Source organism: Myotis lucifugus, unplaced genomic scaffold (assembly GCF_000147115.1).
Source record: "Myotis lucifugus unplaced genomic scaffold, Myoluc2.0 scaffold_64, whole genome shotgun sequence".
Classification (NCBI taxonomy): Eukaryota; Metazoa; Chordata; class Mammalia; order Chiroptera; family Vespertilionidae; genus Myotis; species Myotis lucifugus.
Genome location: NW_005871112.1, coordinates 883668 through 905670, shown reverse-complemented (window position 1 = coordinate 905670; position 22003 = coordinate 883668). Strand labels below are relative to the sequence as shown.

Sequence of the window (22003 nt, the reverse complement as noted above, 5' to 3'; positions counted from 1 at the left end):
GGGGATGGTGAGGAGGCCTGTTTAGTTGAAACTAAAAGGTATTATTTGATTTGTTTAGATTTGAATCAGAGGTTTAGTAAATGATGTAAATGGCTAATAATCTTATTCAACTAGGCTAAATAATAATACAGTGGGGCCTTGACTTACAAGTGTCCAGACTAACGAGTTTTTTGAGATACCAGCTGTCTCTCGGCAGATTTTTTGCATTGAGTTGATAGAGTAATTTGAGTTAACGAGCTCCTTAACAAGCTCGGTCTCGGAACGAATTAAACTCGTAAGTTAAGGCCCCACTGTATGTTGAAACCCTCAGTTAAAATATGAAGGCCTTCCATATTTCTATTACCTTCTTAAAAGTAAACCAGCAATTTAAAATGATAGTAGGTATCTAATCTAATAAAAGAGAAACATGCAAATTGATGGTACCTTTGCTATGCCCCAAGCCATGCCCACCAGCCAATCAGAGTGACTATATGCAAATTAACCCAACCAAGATGGCGGGCCGGCAGCCACGGAGCTGGAGCAAGCAGGAGGCTTGGTTGCCCTGGCGATGGAGGAAGCCAAGCTTCCCGCCTGTCCTGGTTGGCTGTGGCCTCTGCTAAAGGCAACAAAGTTTCAATTATAGGAGATAAATAAATCCCAGATACCTTCTTCCAGCCAGCCTCCACTGGGAGCTTGGGTGGCTGGGGGCCGTGGCCAGCCTGCAAACAGCCATTAGCCCCTCACCCAGGCTGGCCAGGCACCCCAGGGGACCCCCCACCCTGAAGGGGGTGTGGCCAGCTTGAAAACAGCCATCACCCGCTCACCCAGGCTGGCCAGGCACCCCAGGGGACCCCCACCCTGAAGGGGCTGTGGCCAGCCTGCAAACAGTCATCAGCCCCTCACCCAGACTGGCCAGGAACCCCAGTGGGGACCACCACCCTGAAGGGGCTGTGGCCAGCCTGTAAACAGCCATCAGCCCCTCACCCAGGCTGGCCACACCCTCATGGGTTGAGGGTCCCCACTGGGGGCCTTGGCCAGCCTGAAAACAGCCAGCAGCCCCTCACCCAGACTGGCCAGGCACCCCAGCAGGACCCCCGACCCTGAAGGCAGTGTGGCCAGCCTGATGACGGCCCTCAGCCCCTCACCCAGGCTAGCCAGGCACCCGTCGGGACCCCCACCCTGAAGGGGCTGTGCCCAGCCTGCAAACAGCCATCAGCCACTCACCCAGGCTGGCCAGGCACCCCAGCGGGACCCCCACCCTGATCCGGGACACCCTTCAGGGCAAACCAGCCAGCCCCCACCCATGCACCAGGCATATAATAAAAGGGTAATATGCAAATTGACCCTAATAGCAGAACGACTGGGAATGACTGTCACTATGACACACACTGACCACCAGGGGCCAGATGCTCAATGCAGGAGCTGCCCCCTGGTGGTCAGTGCGCTCCCACGAGGGGTGCTCTGCTCAGCCACAAGCCAGGCTGACGGCTGCCAGCATAGCAGTGATGGCGGGAGCCTCTCCTGCCTCCTCAGCAGGTCTATGAATGTCCGACTGCAACTTAGGCCTGGTCCCTGCTGGCAAGTGGACATCCCCCGAGGGCTCCTGGGCTGTCAGAGGGGTGTCTGACTGCCAGCTTAGGCCCGGTCCCCCGGGGAGCGGACCTAAGCCAGCAGGTGGACATCCCCCGAGGGGTCCCAGACTGAGAGAGGGTCATAGGCCGGGCTGAGGGACCCCCCGAGTGCACAAATTTTTGTGCACTGGGCCTCTAGTATAATCTAAACCTAGTGGAAAATGGAATATGGAGATTAATTAAATTTTGGGCTTACAATAGAATTACCGGGTAAGAGTACTGTATTCCACTCATTAGGAAGCTAGTAAGGTAAATTGTTGTTTGAGGATGCCTCTGAGACCATGAAAAATGAAGGGGGCTCTTTGTCTATGACTGTTCTTTTAATAGTTTTTGAGAGGAACAATTTGACATTGAAGCAATACTGAGTGGTTGGCAAATTTCCTTTGAATATAAGGTGATTTATGTGTCCTTATGAGATAAGCAGTTATACTCACTTGAACTTAAGCTTCCTGGGTCTTTTTTATTAACTGGTACCAGTACCTGGCACACAGGGCAGGTACTCATATATTTGCTGAATGAATAAATGTAGTTAACAATAAGGTCAAAGTGAAAAGATTGTGGAATTTAGAATTAGTCCTGATTTTGAGTCTGGCTTTGCCATTTTACTTACTTACTTACTTACTTTATTTATTTATTGTTAATTCTTATCCGAGGATATTTTTTCCATTGAGTTTTAGAGAGAGTGAAAAAGAAGGGGGAAGGGAGAGAGGAGGGAAAGAGAGAGAGGGAAACATCCATGTAAAAGAGACATGGATTGGTTGTGATCATCTGGTGCGTGGGCTGAAGCTCTAACCACAGCGCTATGCTGGCCATGGCTAGCTGTTATTTTTAATCATGGTAAAATACACATAAAATCTACCATTTTGATTTTAAGGGTACAGTTCAGTAGTAGTAAGTATATTCACATTGTTGTGGAGATATTCTCCAGAACTCCTTTCATCTTGCAAAACTGAACACTATACCCATTAAACCACTCCCTCTTCTTCCCCACGTCCCCTCCCAGGCCCTAGCAACCACCATTTTGCTTTCTATCTCTCTGAATTTGCCTGCTCTGGATACCTCATATATGTGGAGTGTACAAAATTTGTCTTTTTGTGACTGGCTAATTTCACTTAGCATAATGTCCTCAAGGTTCATCCATGTTGTACTGGCATTTGTGAGAATATCCTTCCTTTTTTAAAAAAATGTTTTTTATTATTAATTTTTAGAGATAGAAGAAGGAAGAGGGATAGATAGAAACACTGATGAGAGAGAAACACTATCTATTGGATGCCTCTTGCATACCCCCTACTAGGGATTGAGCCTGAAACCCAGGCATGTTCCCTGAACAGGAATTGAACTGTGACCTGTAGGAAGCAGTTACATTTATGGAAGTTTGTCTTTAAATTATTTAGCCCTTTTTAATGTCAGAAAGAGCTCAGTGAGAGTTCGCTTACACTTCTGTGACAATGAAGATCTATGAGTTCTTGGATAAAACTTTCCCTTTGTAGTCTAAGGATGAATATGTATAAAACAGTGATAGAACCCTGGCTGGTGTGGCTCAGTTGATTGGAGTGTCATCCTGTACACTAAAAAGCTTGCAGGCTCAATTCCGGTCAGGGCACATACCTAGGTTGCGTGTTTGAACCCCAGTTGGAGCATGTATGGGAAGCAACCAATTGATGTTTCTCTCTCTCCCTCTCTCCCTTTCCTTTCTCTAAAATCAATTTAAAAAAACACCAGTGATAGAAGACATATTTTCATTATCTATATTATGAATGTCATAATTTTATTATGAGGAATTTCAAAGAGAGATATTGAAAGTTTTACAGTGGACACTCATGTCCTTACCATCTACATTATAAAATTAACATATCATTGTGTTATCACATTTGTCTATCCTTCCATCTATCAGTTCATCATTATTAGATACATTTAAAAAAAGGTTGTAGACTTTGGTTTATTTTCCTCCAAGTACTTCGGTGTGTATTATTAATTAGAATTTATCATCTTGTTTTTTTTTTGCGGGGGGGGGGGATAATTTTAGATAAAGTGAAATGTACAAATCTTAGGGATACCAATTTTGAGTTTTAATATTTGTGCCACCTGTTAAAGAGAAAAATTATTCATGACACTTTTTAAAGACCTTAAGGAAGACTTTATTTAAATGGGGGTGGGTGGGTGTATCACGATAGGTACAAGGACCTACATATGTCCTCATTTTCCCCAATTGAGATTGGGCTCAACTCTGACTCCAGCAAGGACAAGTGGGGAATTACAACCAAGCAGCAGGGTATGGTGAGTGGATGGAAAATATACTAACAGGAAACATCAGGGAAAAGGGACATTCTTGCTAGATGGACTCAATTCTTGCTGAAGGCAGGGCAGGGAATGAGAATTCGATCAGACATTAAGTTCAAATTTGGTCAAGTACCAAAGGTGGGGAATATTAGCCAAAAGGACCTAACAGGATTCTTGCTCAAACTGGATTTTACAAGGTCAGAGAAAGAAGCCCAGGGTTGAGCCTTAGTCAGAAAGAGAACTCAGAGGAACTTGATTAAAGTTTGGATCAAAGGAGAGAGTCTTGGTGAAACCCCAAATCCTGTAAGATATAGAATGTTCCTTCCTTCTTGTCCTGTACCAATCAGTCCCCATCCCACTGCCCACAAGCAGCCATTGTTCTGATTTTCTCTATCATAGATTAGTTTGGCCACTTCTAGATCTTCATATCAATAGAACCATATACCCTTGAACAACACAGTTATGAACTGTGTGGGTCAACTTATATGTGGATTTTTTTCAATACTGTAAGTGTTATTTTCTCTTACATTTTCTTTAGCTTACTTTATTGTAAGAATACAGTAAATAGTATATAACATACAAAATATATGTCAATCGACTGTTTATATTATTGGTTAGGTTTCAGTCAATGATAGGCTATTAGTAGTAAAGTTTTTGGAGAGTCAAAAGTTATATGTGGATTTTTGACTGCACCGGGGTCAGAGCTCCTAATCCTTGTGTTGTTCAAGGGTCATCTGTAGTATGTCTTCTTTTGTATAAGGCTTCTTTTATTCAAACATGTTTTTGAGATTTATTCATGTACTGGCAGCCGTCAGCCTGGCTTGTGGCTGAGCAGAGCTTTCCCTGTGGGAGCGCACTGACCACCAGGGGGCAGCTCCTGCATTGAACATCTGGCCCCTGGTGGTCAGTGTGTGTCATAGTGACCAGTCATTCCCAGTCGTTCTTCTGTTAGGGTCAGTTTTCTTATTCCCCTTTTTTTATATAGGATAGGATAGAGGCCTGGTTCATGGGTGGGGGCCAGCGGGTTTGCCCTGAAGGGTGTCCCGGATCGGGGGGGGGGGGGTCCCACTGGGGTGCCTGGCCAGCCTGGGTGAGTGGCTAATGGCTGTTTGCAAGCTGGCCATAGCCCCTTCAGGGTGGGGGTCCCCGCTGGGGTGCCTGGTCAGCCTGGGTGAGGGCTGATGGCTCTTGGCAGGTTGGCCACAGCCCCTTCAGGGTAGGGGTCCCAGCTGGGGTGCCTGGCCAGCCTGGGTGAGGGGCTGATGGCTGTTTGCAGGCTGGCCACAGCCCCCAGCCACCCAAGCTCCCAGTGGAGGCTGGCTAGAAGCAGGTATCTGGGATTTATTTATCTTCTATAATTGAAACTTTGTTGCCTTGAGTGGAGGCCACAGTGGACCAGGGCAGGCGGGAAGCTTGGCTTCCTCCATCGCCAGGGCAACCAAGCCTCCTGCTTGCTCCAGCTCCATGGCTGCCTGCTGCCATCTTGGTTGGGTTACTTTGCATATAGTTGCTCTGATTGGCTGGTGGGCGTGGCTTGTGAGTGTAGCAAAAGTATGATCAATTTGTAATTTTCTCTTTTATTAGATAAGATAAGCATTTAAGCCGAAACTGGTTTGGCTCAGTGGATAGAGCGTCGGCCTGCGGACTGAGAGGTCCCAGGTTCGATTCCAGTCAAGGGCATGTACCTGGATTGTGAGCACATCCCCAGTAGGAGATGTGCAGGAGGCAGCTGATCGATGTTTCTCTCTCTCATCGATGTTTCTAACTCTCTATCTCTCTCCCTTCCTCTCTGTAAAAAATCAATAAAATATATATTTAAAAAAAAAAGATAAGCATTTAAAGCTGTACTTCTCACATTGTTTTATTTTCATTATCATTTGGTTTGAAATGTATTCTAATTTTCCTTCTGACTTTTTCGTTAGATGTAGTTTAATTTTCAAATATAGGGTAGGGCAAATTAATTATTGTATTCAAGTGGTTACAACTGTAATCCTACTTTTGCCCCACCCTGTATTTGATAGTTTCCTAGGAACCTGATTATTTTTTAAAATATATTTTTATTGATTTCAGAGAGGAAGAGGGAGAGATAGAAGCATTAATGATGAGAGAAAATCATTGATTGGCTGCCTCCTTCACACCCCCTACTGGGGACCAAGCCCACAACCTGGGTATGTGCCCTGACTGGGAATCAAACTGTGACCTCCTGATTCATAGGTCAGTGCTCAACCACTGAGCACCATCAGCTGGGCCTGATTATTGGTTTCTAATTTAATTCCAGAGAACATACTCTGTGTGATTTCCTTTCTTTTAAATTTATTTACATTTGTTTCCTTTAAAACTTACATATATATGTGTTGTAGTCCAGCATAATATCTTGCTGAATGTCCTATGTGCACTTGAAAATAATATGTATTCTGCAATTGTAAGGTGTAATGTTTTCTGTTAGTTTTCCCAGCAGTTGCTGAAAGTTGTTAAAATCTTTAATTACCTTTTGTGGAAATTGCAAACTTTCCTATCTTCCCTTTAAGTGTTCAGTTTTTGTTTATACATTTTGAAGCTCTGATATTAGCAACCCAAACATTTAAGACTTAAATTCCTGATGAACTTTTCTCCCACTCCCTCCCCTGAAGGGAGTATTGCAATACACTCAAAAAATTCTGAGGAAAAATAATTTTTAACCCAGACTTTGATGTGTAACAAACTATTAATTAGGGTGGTTTTAAATAATTATTTGGAATTTTCTTTTTAAGTTGTGGTATCTCCATGGAAAGCCTTCTGCTTAATTGGGAGATGGCTATTTTTATGACAATTGTTCTGTTTCAATTTTTGTCTCTTTTGCATTGAGTTACTCTCTGGAGTTTTCAAATTTATTTGTACAGAATTTAGCAAAGTAGTCTCATTTTAATTTCTTCCCTGATTATTTCTCACTTATTTGAGCTTTCTTTTCTTAATTAGAGCTATATACAGATATTTCTCAATAAATAAGCTTTTGACTTTTCAGTCCTATTTTTGTTTCATTAGTTCTGTTTTTTTGTCCTATAATTCACCTTTGTTTTCTAACTTTGAATCATGATTACTTAGTTCATTTTTTTCTTGTAATTCTTATTGAACCACTAAGGTCATGAATTATTCTGTTAAAACCTCGTGAGATGTCTTATGGTTCTGAACAGTAGTGTTTTCATCATTATAACTTTTTAGATATTTTTCAGGTTTTATTTTTATATTTTTCCTTTAAGAGTTGGTGAGTTAAAAAATTTTTAGGTGTGAAACTCCTTTTATTTTTTTACATTAATTTCTAGTGTTATAACGTTGTGATGGGAGAATACTTTTAGTACTCCTGTCTTTTGTAATTTATTACTGGTTTCTTTGTTTTTAATCTAAAATGGCTGATTTCATGAGTTATAGAGATTTGGAAAGAGGTGAACACTCTCGTTTCTGAGACAGTTTGACTTATCACTCAAATCTACCTTATATTGTGGTCTTTCTTTTCTTGCCTTTTTTCCACTAGCTCTGTTATGAACAGAGAAGTAAGTCTCCCTCTACGAGTGGTCTGTCCTATTATCTTATTTCTGCTTCATAAATGTTGCTGTTATTTTATTGTATGCACAGATATTCTGTATGTGTCTCATTACGATGTTTAGCCCTTAGCTTTATAAAACTCCCCCCCCCCCTTTTAATGTTTTTTTTTTTTTTTTAACCTAAATTCTAATTATCTGATGTTAAGATTGTGAACCAAACTTATTTGCATTTGTCTGGTGAAACTTTGACCACACTTTTATTTTCAACATTTTGGAATCACTTTGTTTCAGGTATGTCTCTTGCATAGAGTTGTGTTTTGATTTGTGATCCCATATGAAATTCTTTTAAATAGGCGAGTTAAACACATTTATACTTACTGATATGACAGACATGTTTGGTCTGAATTCTGGCATTCTGTTTTTGCTGAGAAATTTTGCTATTTGGCCTGTATCGTTTTGTGTAATACTTTGATATCTAGGAAGGTTTGTATTTTTCTTAAGTTATTTTTATAGTTTTGTTAACTTTGCCCTCTTCCTCTGGGCAGTATTTATTAGTTTCCTACAATGAGGAAGAATATTAGCATGCTTCTTCTTCCTCTTCCCTTTTCTTCTACCATAATACCTGTTAATGAATTTCTCTCTAGTATTTGCCTTTGACTTATCAGTGAGTGGTGTTTTCTGATTGCTCCAGCTGTAATTGGGGGAATTCATGAATTCTCCCATCTTCTGTTAGCTGTACCCCTCCTGCCTTGTCGGGGCATGCATTCTTCTCTAGCACTGAACTTCTGTTTTGTTTCAGTCTCGGTTCTATATTAAATATATTTAATGTGTGCCATCCCTCCTTGTCTATGATTTCTCTAGACTCTTCTTGGTGAGTTCATCCCATAGTAGTTTCCTTGAGGGGTTCCTGGGAAATTTTTTTCCTAATTTCTTCTATGTTCAAAGCTGTTTGTACCTTTTGTACTTGAAGGATGGCTTGGCTAGATAAGAAAATTCTTGGTTCACAAACTTTCTGTATATTCTAGTTACTATTATATTCTTTCCGGGCACTGAATATTGCTATGGAAAATCTGGGGCCAGGATTTTGGTTTTGGTCTGGCCACCCAAAAAGCCCTTATCTTTCAAGTGTGTTACTTATCCTAGGATATTATCTTAATGTTGATCATTCTCATCCTGTTTGCCCCGGTACCTAGTGTGCCCTTTGAATTATATAGGTTTATCTTTCATTTTAGAAAAGTTGTCTTAAATTTTATCTGAATTTTGTTCTATTAGTTTTCTGCTTCAAAGATTACTCTTTGCTTGTTATCTGTAGCTACATTTTTTTCTCTCTAGTCATTTTGAACTCATTATTTCCATTTCATTTTGTTGGATCCTTCGTTTTTCCTCATATGCTTCTCCCTTGTGCTCCTTCTCATTTTGTCTTCACTTCTCTGAGAGTTTTTATTGTATTTATTTTTCTTGAGTGTTGACTACTCATATTTTTATCTCCCCCTTATCTCATTCTCTCTTACTGAGCTCCTGTTCTGCTTAGTGATTTAATTATCCTTATTAGGGGTGACTGAATTAAAATTTAAATATTCATGTCAATATTTGCTCAGAATTTTCATGTATTCTTTGGCTGTTGTCCTGATGTGTGTTCATCAGGTAAGTTTCAGTGTTCTTTTTCTGTTTTAATTTAAAAATTAAATATCTGTGAATTGATGCTAAAAAAATATTACCCATCACAAAACGAGTTACATTGCCCTTTTCTATCTATCTGTGGGAAAGTCCTTTGGGGGTGTGTAAGGGGGTGTTGGGGACAGGGCAGCCTTCTGTACTTAATTGCAATACTCTCTGCTTCACTGTTTCCACAGACATTCTGCTTCCTGCTAAAATGGCCTTTCTGTTATCCATGCCCTCTCTGCTTCTCTGAACCAAACCGTGTCCAGGAGGTCGTCTGCTGCCAGTCCTGCTGCCCCTCTGCCCACTTCCTTTGCTACATCAAAGGGGCATATCTTTTGCACTTCAGGGTGAGCCCCTCACCTTCAGAGAGCACATAGTTGCTGAGTTTCCTGACATGTGCTGCCCAGGGCTATCTGCTATTCTCCCTCATTGCAGTTCCTTCTTTGCCCATCTTCTCCTTAGTAAGGCCTCTGCTTTATCTTCACTCAGTCGGCTTTCGATTTCATGGTTCTTGTAATATGCAAGGATACAGGTTGTCACTCAGGGTGAGCCCATACTCAGAAAAAGTGTACTTTGCTGGCTTTTTCTGTGATCTCTTGCCATTGGGCCTTTCTCACTATTTGCCGCCCCCTCTCATTATAGATTTATGGCTGATATTAGGTAGTATTTGTAGCCCTTGCACAATGTGAATTGTTTTGCTGAAAGTGCAGCTCTCCCCTGTACCCCTACCTTGTTTGTTTTGTATGATACCCAGGGTGAGAAAGTTGGTGTTCCATGGGGCCTATTTATATTGGAGGTGTGATATAATCTTGAGTGTAGACTTTTAGGGGAAATAGGGAGGGAAGCCGAGGAGAGCTGTTATGAAGCTGTTACAGCTATTCCAGTGTGTTAATGATGGACTTCTTCACAGTGGTAACTTGGAAATGGTGAGTCGTAGTAACATTCTGTTGGAAGGGAAGCTGATTGAGGATTTGCTAATGGATTGGTGAAATGAAAGAGGGAAGTCATTTGCAACTGTGCATGTTTGTTTTTCAAGTGCTTCTCTCTATTGGGGAGTCATTGCAGACTGCAAGCGGGCAGAACCTGCTCACAGGAAGACCCCTGCAGTGCTTGCCATCTTGCCCTTATCAGGTGGAGTCCTTTGGTGTATTTAAATCCTGGAGGGAACGACTTTTCCTCTGTTTGTTCCAGGTTTGCTGTGGAGGTCTCAAGTGCCTGCAGGCTCAGTTCTGCATCTATTCCTGGTCCCAGCAGCCCACTCAGGGGTCCTCCAGATGCACACCCTCCATTCTGCTTAGAGGCTGGGTCTTGGGCCCTGGTAGGGTTAATGCTGTATCTGCTCCACATAAAAAGGGAACATCTGCTTTTGCTTGCTAAACTGAGGATCCTTGGCCAAATAGAACGACCTCCAAATTTGATAGAACCTCTCAATGTGTATTTTTTCTACTTAGATTAAATCACTATTAATATGATCCCATTTGCTTTCCCTCTTCCAGAAACAGATAAACATTTGTACTGTTTTCAGTGCTGCCATGGTTATGCTATTTTTTAATTTTTTTAAAAAATTTTAGTCAATTTGGTGGGATAGTGGGATAGAGGACAGGCAAACTCCTTTGCTTACTGTCTGCCATCTTGATCTGGTTGTTTGCATTGCTCCTTAAGAATTAAGTGAGGAGAATATGGAAGAAAAAAAATTTGGGAGGATAAGATTTTTTATATTCAGAGGTTAGAAACTGAATTGGCTAATATGTAATATACTAGAGGCCCGGTGCACAGATTCGTGCACCGGTAGGGTCCCTCGACCTGGCCTGTGGGGATCGGGCTGAAACAGGCTCTCTGACATCCCCCGAGGGGTCCCGGATTGCGAGAGGGCACAGGCCAGGCCGAGGGACCCCACCGGTGCACGATTGGGGCTGGGGAGGGACCACAAGAGTACTCCAGGGCGTGTTGGGCCCATCTAGCCCAGTCCCAATTGGAGCTGGTTGGCCAGGGAGGGACCACAGGAGAGTTCCAGGGCATGTCTGGCCCGTCTCGCCTAGTCTCGATCTGCAGGACCCCAGCAGCAAGCTAACCTACTGGTCAGAGTATATGCCCTCTGGTGGTCAGTGCGTGTCATAGCAACTGGTCGAATGGTCGGACCCGTAGCATATCAGACTTCTATTATATAGAATATTATATAGAATACTGTTTATTTGGGGCCTTAGTATTTCTGGCTTACTCTGTTTTTCACAGCTGCTCAGTGTATGGCATATACCTAACTAGACGGCATTTAGTATTTTTTTAGGATTCCCTCAGAGAGTAGAATCTGAAGTATAATTAAAAATTATCTAGTTTATATCCATGGAAAGTCTTACATCATCCATATTAAGTTTAAGATAGAATGTAGAAGACTACTTTGGGGAGATACTATGAACACTTAAGAATGCAAACATGTTTTAAGTGTAGAGTTTGTATAAGTAGCAAAATTGCATATATTGAGACATTTCCCCTTGTATTAAATTCCTTCAAAGTAATTTCCTTACTAGGTTCTGATATCAAATGCTATGGGTATTAATTGCAAAGTTAAACCTTGCTACTATTTATGACGGATTTATATACTAAATTGGAAAGATACTTTAGGATGTCACTGTGGATTGGGTGACTGATATTTAGTGTTTCATTAATATTTAATATTAATACGTTGAGGCAGGAATTAGGAGGAAAGCTTAAAGCAGCCCCCCTTTGTTCATGGGGGGGAGCGGCGGGGGGAACAGATGTAGTGTTGGTTATTTTTCTATGTAGTTCAGGCTTGTAAATTTGAATATCTTTCTCATTTTAACCTTGTCCAAGGTTAAACCCCTTCCAGGATTATCTATCCTGGCAAGTTCTCCAGAGAGTTGTCTTTTTTCACAATGAAATGTATTTCCATAAAAACTAGAATTTGAAACCAACAATCTATTATTTGAGATGTCTGTCCAGGGAGAACACTGGGGAATTTGTGTTGGAGCTTCCCAGACCACCCGCAGATTTGATGACTCAGGAGGAGGACACATGGGACTCAGCACGTAGTTGTACTGAGGACCAAGATTTAGTCCAGTGAAAGGATACTAAGTAAGACCAGGGAAAGGCTCGTGGGGCAAAATTCAGAGGGAACCAGGTGAAAGATTCAAAGCGTCCCTCTGTGAAATCATACAGCACCAGCTAATTCCTCAACAAGTGTGAAGTGCTGTCTACCAGGGGGCTGCCTAGTCCATACCCAAATTCTAGCCTTCCAGAAGGAAATAAAACGTTTCGTATAAATCACAGTTGTTTATACAGATACTTTCGGCATGGTGAGCCAGTCTTACCAGGGAATGTTGGGAACACTCCTGAAATCCAACTTTCCAGATGGCTGCCAGGGGCCAACCGTTCTAAGGATACTCCTTTCTGCATGACATTAGGTATCCAGATAAATGCTTGTTTTTTAAAATATTTTAAATCTAAAAGAAAGGATACAATAAGGATTATCAGACCTCCCATACAAGGTCTGTATGTGGGTTTCTATTTTGATTGATACTTAAAAAAAAATCAGGTTGTAATAGTTTATGTTGAAATCTGTGGGTGACTTAGTAATTCTGATTGCTGATGGTTCCTCTTGCTCCCTTTCTAAGCCTCTAATTCTTCTGTACTGTGGACCCAGTAGCTGACCAAGCAGATTTTCTTTGCCACTGTCTTGTTTTCCTGTGTAACAATCACTTTAATCTTACTGATGGTAAGATTGCTTTGTTTAAAGTGCTGATGTTAAAATATCTACAAGGCTAAAAGGTATGGGTAAGATAATGTGGGAGGGAAGGTATACAAACAGCAGTGAATTTTATTGACTGGGAGTAATAAGCTACTAAATTATTCCTTAATTATGTCTTTTGTAAGTTTGTGAACAAAATTACTAAGGTTACCACTTCTTAGGCTCTTAGCAGTAATGGCAAAAGAGTGAAAAGATTGGGGGGGAGATGGTGACTTCAGTGTTAATTTTGCAGGATAAGTAAAGGTGTTATAAATTGTAATTCTTCTTAACAGCATTATCTTAAACATATTTTGACAGCTATTCAGGATTATGAAACTGCTCAGGAACACAATGAAAATGACCAGCAGATTCGAGAAGGTCTAGAGAAAGCACAAAGACTATTGAAACAGTCACAGAAAAGAGATTATTATAAAATCTTGGGAGTAAAAAGGTGAATTATTAATTTAAAATTTGCATTTTTATTTTTATTCGTTTTAAAGCTAATCATTGCTCCTCTTTCTCGGATTCCTTTCCTTTCCTAATAGCCTAACAACATAAAACTATTTTGAATATATTACAGTTTTCTTGGATGATGGAGACTAGTAATGCAATAATGGAGAATTAGTAGTTGGTGACAAAGATATGACGCTGTAGCATGAATAGATCCTAGGCCTAGATTTCCTTTTTTAAAAAATAGTATTTTTTTATTTAAGAGAGGAAGGGAGAGAGGGGGAGAGAGAAATATCAATGAGAGAATCATTGATCAGCTGCCTCTTGCACGCCCCCACACTTGGGATCAAGCCCGCAACTTGGGCATGTGCCCTGACCAGGAATTAAACTGTGACCTCCTGGTTCATAGGTTGATGCTAAACCACGGAGCCACACTGGCTAGGCTAGGCCTATATATCTTAAAGGTAATGAGTTAGGAGATTTTTTTTTTTTTGGTGGGGATAGGAGGGAGAGAGGGGATTGGGGAAAGGAAAACGTATCTAGGCCTATAAATAAAGTGGCATTTTAAGAATCAACTTGTAGGTACTAAGATATTTAATTTACTCAATATGTACTTTTGAATAAGAAAACCTTCCTTGAACAAACATCATTTTTTTAGGTAATTGTTCTTATTAAGTAAACTAATCCAGAAGTGTTGGGTACTTCTTAACTAATGATTATTAATAAATTTTAATACCCCTCAGAAATGCCAAAAAGCAAGAAATCATTAAAGCATACCGAAAATTAGCAATGCAGTGGCACCCAGATAACTTCCAGAATGAAGAAGAAAAGAAAAAAGCTGAGAAAAAATTCATCGACATTGCAGCTGCTAAAGAAGTCCTCTCTGATCCAGGTAGCACTTGCCTTTAACATTTTCTATTCTTTTGAAATGGCTCAGTCGGTGACTTAGCCTCCCTCTTCCATTGCCTGTCATAGAGGTGGTGTCAGAATGGATGGGAGGCAGCTCTGGGCTCACTTCAAGGGCTGGTGACTAGTGTGGGCTTGCAGTTTCAGAAGTCCAGTTTCATGCCTGCCCCGTCAGACTCAGGGACCCACATATTCTCGGTGCAGGGGAATGAAAAAGCCTGAATTTGACATTCCTGTTTTTTTGTCACCTGTGATATGGAAGCACAATAGTGAGGGGGATCTCTTAGGTTTCGCCCAGTTTCATAGCTCAGGGATGAATTCTTCATACCAAACTGACAGAAGCTTGATAAGGAAACCAGGCTGGACTGTGCAGTGGTGGGAGAGAAGCTGCCTGCCAGTGTGTGCTCCCCAGGAATCTTGTCCTAAATCAGATGTTCATTTGATTTACTGGCTGCTATAAGTGTTCTTTAACACACGCCAAAATGGCCTGGGAAATAAGAGTGAAAGAAGAATTTAGGTATTTTTGAACAACACTGACATTTCCAAGGGGAACATAATGTTAAGCTAGTATCTACTGATTCTTGTGCCTTTCCGTGTCAGTGGGAGCAGAAGCTATGGCTTGAGCTAGACAAATTAAGGAAAAAATAGAAGGAAATCAAGTTGTATGCCCATTTGACAAATCTTTCTTGAACACCTCACTTACACTATGCACCTGAAGTGAAATAATTTTTTGTTCTTAAGTAATTTATCATCAAGCCTAGGAGACAGAGTGTACTTAATGAGTGCAGCAGGCTCCATACCGTGGCGGTTCTGTTCCGCAGAGGAGGGTCTACCACCTCCCTGGAGTGGCTCTGTCCCCGGCTTGCACAGTGCACAGGTGGGGGGCTCCGCAGCTGAGCTCCATGGGAGCTGGGCTGGCAGTCACAGAGGTGCCCATGGAGAAGAAAACTGCATTTTTAATTACTGTGAGTTCTTTTTTTTCTTGGTTCCCTTTTCTTAGCCCCCATTCTTATTTTCAGGATGAAATGGCTTTCTCTAATCTCTGAGGATGAGCTTGCTCTCCTGCCACCTGCAGTGTTCCTTTCTCCCATTTGCCTGCACTGGTTTCTGGCTCATCAGGGACTTTTCTCGGCACTGACAGGCACAGCCGTGGAGGTGGCCTCGTTCCCCTCATTCTGAAGAAATTCACACTATTTAATAGTGAGGCTTTAGACAGCTTGTGCCAGGCTCACTTCCTTGTTGGGCTCAGGATGGTGACAGGGCTGTTCTGGAGGCCGCTTTCTCTGCAGTTACTAATTTTTTCCAGAGAAGCATCTTCTTGGGTGGCTTCTTGTGAGGAGAGATTTAGGGGGTCTGATTTTCAATTATATCATTTTCAACCCTGGCCCTCACGCCTTCTCTGTGACTGGTGTTTCTCTTGTCTGTTTTCCTGAGACCAAACCTCTGATCTAGGAGAGCCTGTTTTTGAGTGTCAGGCATACCTGTTGTAATAACTGAAAAGTAAGTAGTCCCTCAGTCCACCCCCTTCTGCACATCTTAGTCCATACCTGAGTCTTACTCTGCTGGTTTCTTTTCTAGAAATGAGGAAGAAGTTTGATGATGGAGAAGACCCCCTGGATGCAGAGAGCCAACAAGGAGGTGGTGGCAACCCTTTCCACAGAAGCTGGAACTCATGGCAAGGGTTCAATCCCTTCAGCTCAGGCGGACCTTTTAGATTTAAGTTCCACTTCAATTAAACCAGCTGTTTTTTTTTCCCTCTCTCTCTTATTCCTTACATTTTTTTAAAGATTAAAAAAAACACCTTGTTCCAGGATCCTAAAGAAAAAAAAAATTCAAATATTTTAGTTTGTCCATGACCAAAGAGTTGTTTTAATAAGAAATATCTGTTCTTCTCCATTTTAGACTTGAGGTGGATGGGTTTGTAATGGCCGGGAGCTGAGGAATGTCTGGGGAAGTGGTCTGAGGCAGGCTCACCTGGTCTGTGTTTTTCTATGCTGCAGCATGTAGAAATGATTTTCTTCACAGCCTTGCATAGTATGTCAGTGCCTATGTGTATAAGAAGGAGCTGTACGTAACCTTCATGAGAATGGGTTATATTTCAGTATTCTTAAAGAGAATATTAACATTTTGAGCTATTTGTTCTTAGGGACCATTTTGTTTAGATTTTGGTCAATACAGTCACTTGCAAATATTGTTAAATTACAGAGCCTCCTTTAATCCGCATGCATTTCCATCCCCCACCAACATGAACACGGCTGACACTGGGGGGAAGGAAGGGAACTCGAGCTCATGAATTAGAGAACCTGCTACCCAATGGTAGTCAATGTAGCCAGGCTTATACTTTGGATTGATGGTAAGCATATACTTTGTATTTTGTTGTTGAGTATCTCTGCAAGAGAATACTAAAATCCACTGACATAGAATTAATTGTAAAGCCTATGGGCCTTTTATTTAACATGAAACATAACATATTAACTTAAAAGTTATGCATAAAATAGGTTCAGATAAGATAGCAGTGGTTTTATGTAAAATAAATTTGCTGAGATGCAGAGTGAACTACTTCAACAACTGAAATTGAGAGTTAAACCATTTCCTATAACAGGATTGTCGTAGAAATGTAAAGTTGCTCGGTTAACATCAACAGAATGCCCTCTTCCCCACCTTTAATCCATACAGTGGGGCAGGTTCTCTTACCTCCTGGCAGACCCGCTTGGACTGTAGTAACGCCCACATGGGGCCTGTTTCAAGTGGGCACGAAACAGCAGACCCGCCCCTTCACCAGACCTGGATGCCACTACATGGTCTCCTGCCTGCAGGCTTACAAATGTAGTCAGCTCTGGCTATATTTCCACTATCAAGATGGCATCTCTTCTTGGGATTCTTTCTTCTTACCTTTGAAGAAATGAACTATTCAATCTTTATTTGATATTTTCTTCCCTAAAAAAATGAGTGTTACTTTAATCAAGAATATTAAATATTTATGGAACTATTGATACTGCATTTAAAATCTAAGAGAATTACTTTAGATAAGAATTAGTACCTTTACTCTGGAAAGGTTTTTCTATTTGCCTCAAAGCATGTTGAAGCATTTTAAGCAATACGAGTCTGATAATGTTTTTATGAAATCAAGCATTTTAATTTTAGTTCTAGAAGGCATCCTGACCAGTAATGTCCACAACAGCCAAGCACAAATCATTTTCTTCCACAGTCATCCTGAAACATATGTGGAAAAAATTTTCTTAACTAGGAGACAAAAATCACATAGTTGAGTTGGGTAAAACACGTAAGTGCTTTTTGCATCTATTTTGAAGTCTATTTCTTACCAATAAACTTAACAATGCATTTTGAAAACTAGTGAACATCTTGCAGCTTTCATTTTGTTTTAATGTCTCAAATTTCAAGCTAATGTGAAAATAATTCCCAAAGGAAATTCCTTGTTTATTTAATTTCAGTAATTGCATTACTTAATTATATCAGAGATTTTTTTCAATCTGGTTCTTTCGTACATGATGTCACTGTGACCTCTTTGAGATCTAGCAAAGGCCTCTATTTACTTTCAAGAAGAGGATTTTCATACACAAGGAGAACAAAGGAAATATCAAATTACTTGCCCCTCTATTGAGAGGGGAGGATGAAAAGTCAGGAGGTTTGAGAGCTGGGCCACATGGGAAATGCATCTGGGACATAGGTTACCTCGCTGCCTGCCAATTGCTGCCCATTGGGTTGTTTACATGATTTTTTCTCCACTTGTAATAACCATAATTCCTGTTTATAAAGTCTTACCATAGACTTAATTTAGTCATCGTACTGAAATGTGCAGAGTTATTTGCCTGTTTTCAGTGAAGAGTAAAATCTATGATGCCAAGTGCCAACGCCACTGAGAGAAATTAATTCTTTGGAATTTGTTTTGCTGATTAATGAAGAAAACAATGACCTTGACGTTCCAGCCTGGATGGGCATCAGCAGTCTTCTGGTATCCACCTGAAGGGAAAGACGGTCACTCGATGTTCCCTTACATGACTGAGGAAAACATGGTGTGTAGAGGACAGTGAGTCTCCTTGCCGAGCGGCCTGAAGATCGCTGTGCAATGGAAGGCGACGACTGAGGAAGCATTCGACTGGTTTGGGGGCTACTTGCACTTACCACTCTCGAGTCTCTTTGGAGACTGCAGTGTCCGGTAACCTTCATGGCTCTTTCTGGGAAAGTGAATGCAGAGGGGCCCGTCACCTCACCTGTGTTATATTCCCTTCTTAAGGCCTCCCTTTTGGAGAGCTCCACAAGTGAAGTATTTCTGGTCTGTACACTGTGGATCTTTTCCACAGCAGCAGGTATTAAACACATCAGCCTATAAATGTGAAAAAGTTCTGAAAATTTATTGCCCACTTCTGAAAGTTCATGCTTGCTTACTGCATAAATGAAAACTTGAGAACAACTTCAATAGTTTACTGATGTGAATTGGATATAACTACTAATTTTAAAATGTCTTTCTCTTTAATCAGTATTAAAACTTTATTCTAAATATCAATATGGAAACAGAACTTCTTTGGGACTTTGATAATAGAATGCAAATAATCCACAAAATTTTAAAGAGAAAAATACTGATAACTGAGTAGGAAAAAAGTTAATAGAATCACAACTTAAAACTGGCATTTTCTATTCATGGTGGAAAAATGAAAGATTCACCTTTAAAGGCATGAAGTTGGTCAAAAATTGTGAGGTTTACCATGAAAAAAATGCATGAGATGCCTAAGTTAAAAATGGTTCCTCAGGTATTTGTTAGAGCCAACTGCCTTAAGGGTACAGGGCACTGGTAACAGGCCTTGCAAAGATTTTTTGTTGAGTAAACATCAATAGTATAACCTAGAGAGATCCATGCAACTTTGTTGAATGTAATTTACTTTTCCATATTTAGAAAGGAAGAAAGGAAGAAAGAAGGCAAATGCTAACTTGTCAATGCATAATATCCTTATTCTAAATCAGATTATTCCTTTTGAAGTAGCAGAGTTTATTCTGTAATTGCAAATTATGTCAATAGATGGGGATACTTTTTTTTTTTAATGAATGATCTCATTTGTTGAATGATTTAAGAGTAAAATTAGCCACTGCGTGGCTTGTGTATAGTTGACAGGTTTTGTTGCAAACATCTGTGGTTGACCCTCTTACCTGCAGTGGAAAGCAGAGTGCAGAGAGTGTAAAAACTGGAGATGTTTGGGGAGTTAAGATAGTACTCCTGTATGACTGTATAGTTGGTTTTGAATGAGAAGACTAAGTAACTTAATCCATCTCAGTTTAGTGTTTTAATAAAGAAACTGAAAATTAATTGAAATGGGTCTCAGACATGTCTACACATATGGGTACTATTTTTATGCCCTTGTATTTTCACATTTAATAAAAATATTTATGGTCAAAATCAGTACATTTTTGCTTTTGATTAATTTTTAGTCTTTTGGAGAAGTCTACTTTCCCACTTTATTTCACACATAATCAGTGATTACAAGGGCTCCTGTACACAAGCTAAGGAAGATCAGAGCACCAAATGCAGAAATGGCTAAAATCTCTTAATTTCCAAAAGTCTTAGGGACAGCTAGGCGTTCAAATAGATGGTTCTTCAACTTCAATACAATTAAAATCTCTTAAATTGGCTTTGTTTGAAGACTTTCCCTTTTATACTATAACTAGAGGCCCAATGTACAAAATTCGTGCAAGAGTAGGCCTTCCTTCCCCCGGCTGCCGGCACTGGCTTCCCTCTGGCGCCCAGGACCTGGGCTTCCCTCGCAGCCACGGCTTTATCCAGGACATCCAGTCCAATTAGCATATTATGCTTTTATTATTATAGATTTGTACATTTCTGTTAAAGTCTTTAAAGGGGGGACACACACTATTATCTCAAATTTCTAACAACAAAAGAAGCTTTCTTCTCTATATTCTGCATATCCTAAAATTAAAGGACAGCTAGAATGCTTATATAGACCTTTCCCAGAAAGCTCAAAGTTTGCAAATTCTTAATCATATCTTTGCAATGTATGAACAACTGGCCTTAGTCTGAAGACAATAAGGGCTTACAGGAGAACAAGGAGGAAGCTCCCTATAGAATATTTATAAATCGGATATTTATAAATCTAGATTTTCAGATATAAGGTATCAGCCATGTGGAAATGAGACATGTAAATTTAGCCACTCAAATGACAAGCTGGGAAGGGAGTGATCAAGACTTATATTCTGCAATTTCAGCTTCTGTTCTATGAAATACAGAATCTAGCAAATTGGACGTGATCGTAATAAGCATGGGAATCAGGTGTCTGCCTAGCCCATTCTTTCTGCAGGATTCTTACAAAAGCGGAAAACAGGCTGACAATAAAGGGAAAAAAGTACCATCTTGCAGTTGGGGCTTGTGTGCAAAACACTAAACCATGAACTCAGAATTTCTTACCTCTCATCAAGCTCAGATGTTACTCCTGATTCCACAGGAATGAGACAAAAAATACATAGAGTTGGTCACCTCAGGCCAAGTTACCCATGAGGCCTTTGATAGCATCCCTTTGGATCCCTGGAAATCACAGGAACATTCTAGTTCCATCAGGTAGGCCATGTCTGGAACACTCCATTTTATCATAGACAAATACAAACACATAACAAAGGGAGGGTGGCCAGGAGAGGGAGAGGTCTTGTGATCTCTTATTAGCAATGAATGAAGCTACTGGGAACAGAGAACTTACTTGCAAATACTCTGGGCTGGGCTGTCAAATAGAAAAGAACTAGACTTGTTTAGAAGAGCTCAAAGGAGCAAGAGCAGAAACTGCCAATAGACAGCTCTGGCTCACTGGGGACCTAACTCTACAGAATTGTCCAAAGATGGACCACCCTGTATCTATTGACCTGGAGGGTTCAGAGATGACCTGAGGCTCTACTACAGGGCCTTGTAAGGGGGTCTGGTACACTGGCTTGGGGCTAAACTCTACTCGCAGTGGTTCTCAACCTTCTGGCCCTTTAAATACAGTTCCTCATGTTGTGGTGACCCCCCAACCATAAAATTATTTTCTTCACAACTGTAATGTTGCTACTGTTATGAATCATAATGTAAATATCTGATATGCAGAATGGTCTTAGGCGACCCCTGTGAAAGGGTCGTTTGACCGCCAAAGGGGTCGCGACCCACAGGTTGAGAACCGCTGCTTACTGGCTGTTCCCCAAACGTCACTTATCAACAGAATCACCTGGGGAGCTTTTTAAAATAATCATCATTTCCCATGCTCACCTCCGCCCTGTTACATTAGTCACTTCAAGGGTGGGGTTCTAATGACACTGGACTCTCTTCCAGCCCCAGATGCCATGGTTCTAGAATAGTGGGATATTTTCTGAACACTGACTATACCTATTCTCCTATTAATAATACAGGAAAACAAAGTTTACATTCTTAGTTTCTATAAAAGTAGACAGTTCTTTTAAAAAAAATGCACATACCCCATAAGCCTACAAATGTTTTATGAAATAAAAATTATATTCAAAATTACAAATAAAGCATAAGATTAAAACATAATTTAAGATAAAGTAGCATTATAGTGCAACACTACCTTCCATTTTACAACAGACAAGGTATAAATGGGATTACTTTTTTAAAAAATTCAGAGACAAGCATGCATCCCTTTCCTTTATCTAATTTTAAATGCATTTTGTGAATAAGAAAATATAAATGCACACAGAGCTGAACTACATAAAAATGTAGATGGTTTGGTAAATCCCCACTAGTCAGACATGTTTTTTACTGGGTCACCTGGCAAAATACCACTTTGGTAAAATCAGTCTTTTAAGCAATTAGGAAAAAGGAATAAACTTAG

At 40.7% G+C, this 22003-nt stretch overlaps 1 protein-coding gene across 2 annotated transcripts in view; it reads left to right on the top strand.

The window, feature by feature from the left end:
* Positions 1–17168, top strand: part of DNAJC3 (DnaJ heat shock protein family (Hsp40) member C3) — a 71143-nt gene extending 53975 nt beyond the window's left edge. For both annotated transcript variants that reach the window (XM_006089831.3, XM_023754709.1), the window contains 3 exons: positions 13131–13263; positions 14006–14154; positions 15747–17168. In XM_006089831.3, the coding sequence (XP_006089893.1) occupies positions 13131–13263; positions 14006–14154; positions 15747–15904 (440 nt within the window). In that variant the 3' untranslated portion in view covers positions 15905–17168. The remainder of the gene's footprint in view (positions 1–13130; positions 13264–14005; positions 14155–15746) is intronic.
* Positions 17169–22003: the final 4835 nt, after the last annotated feature.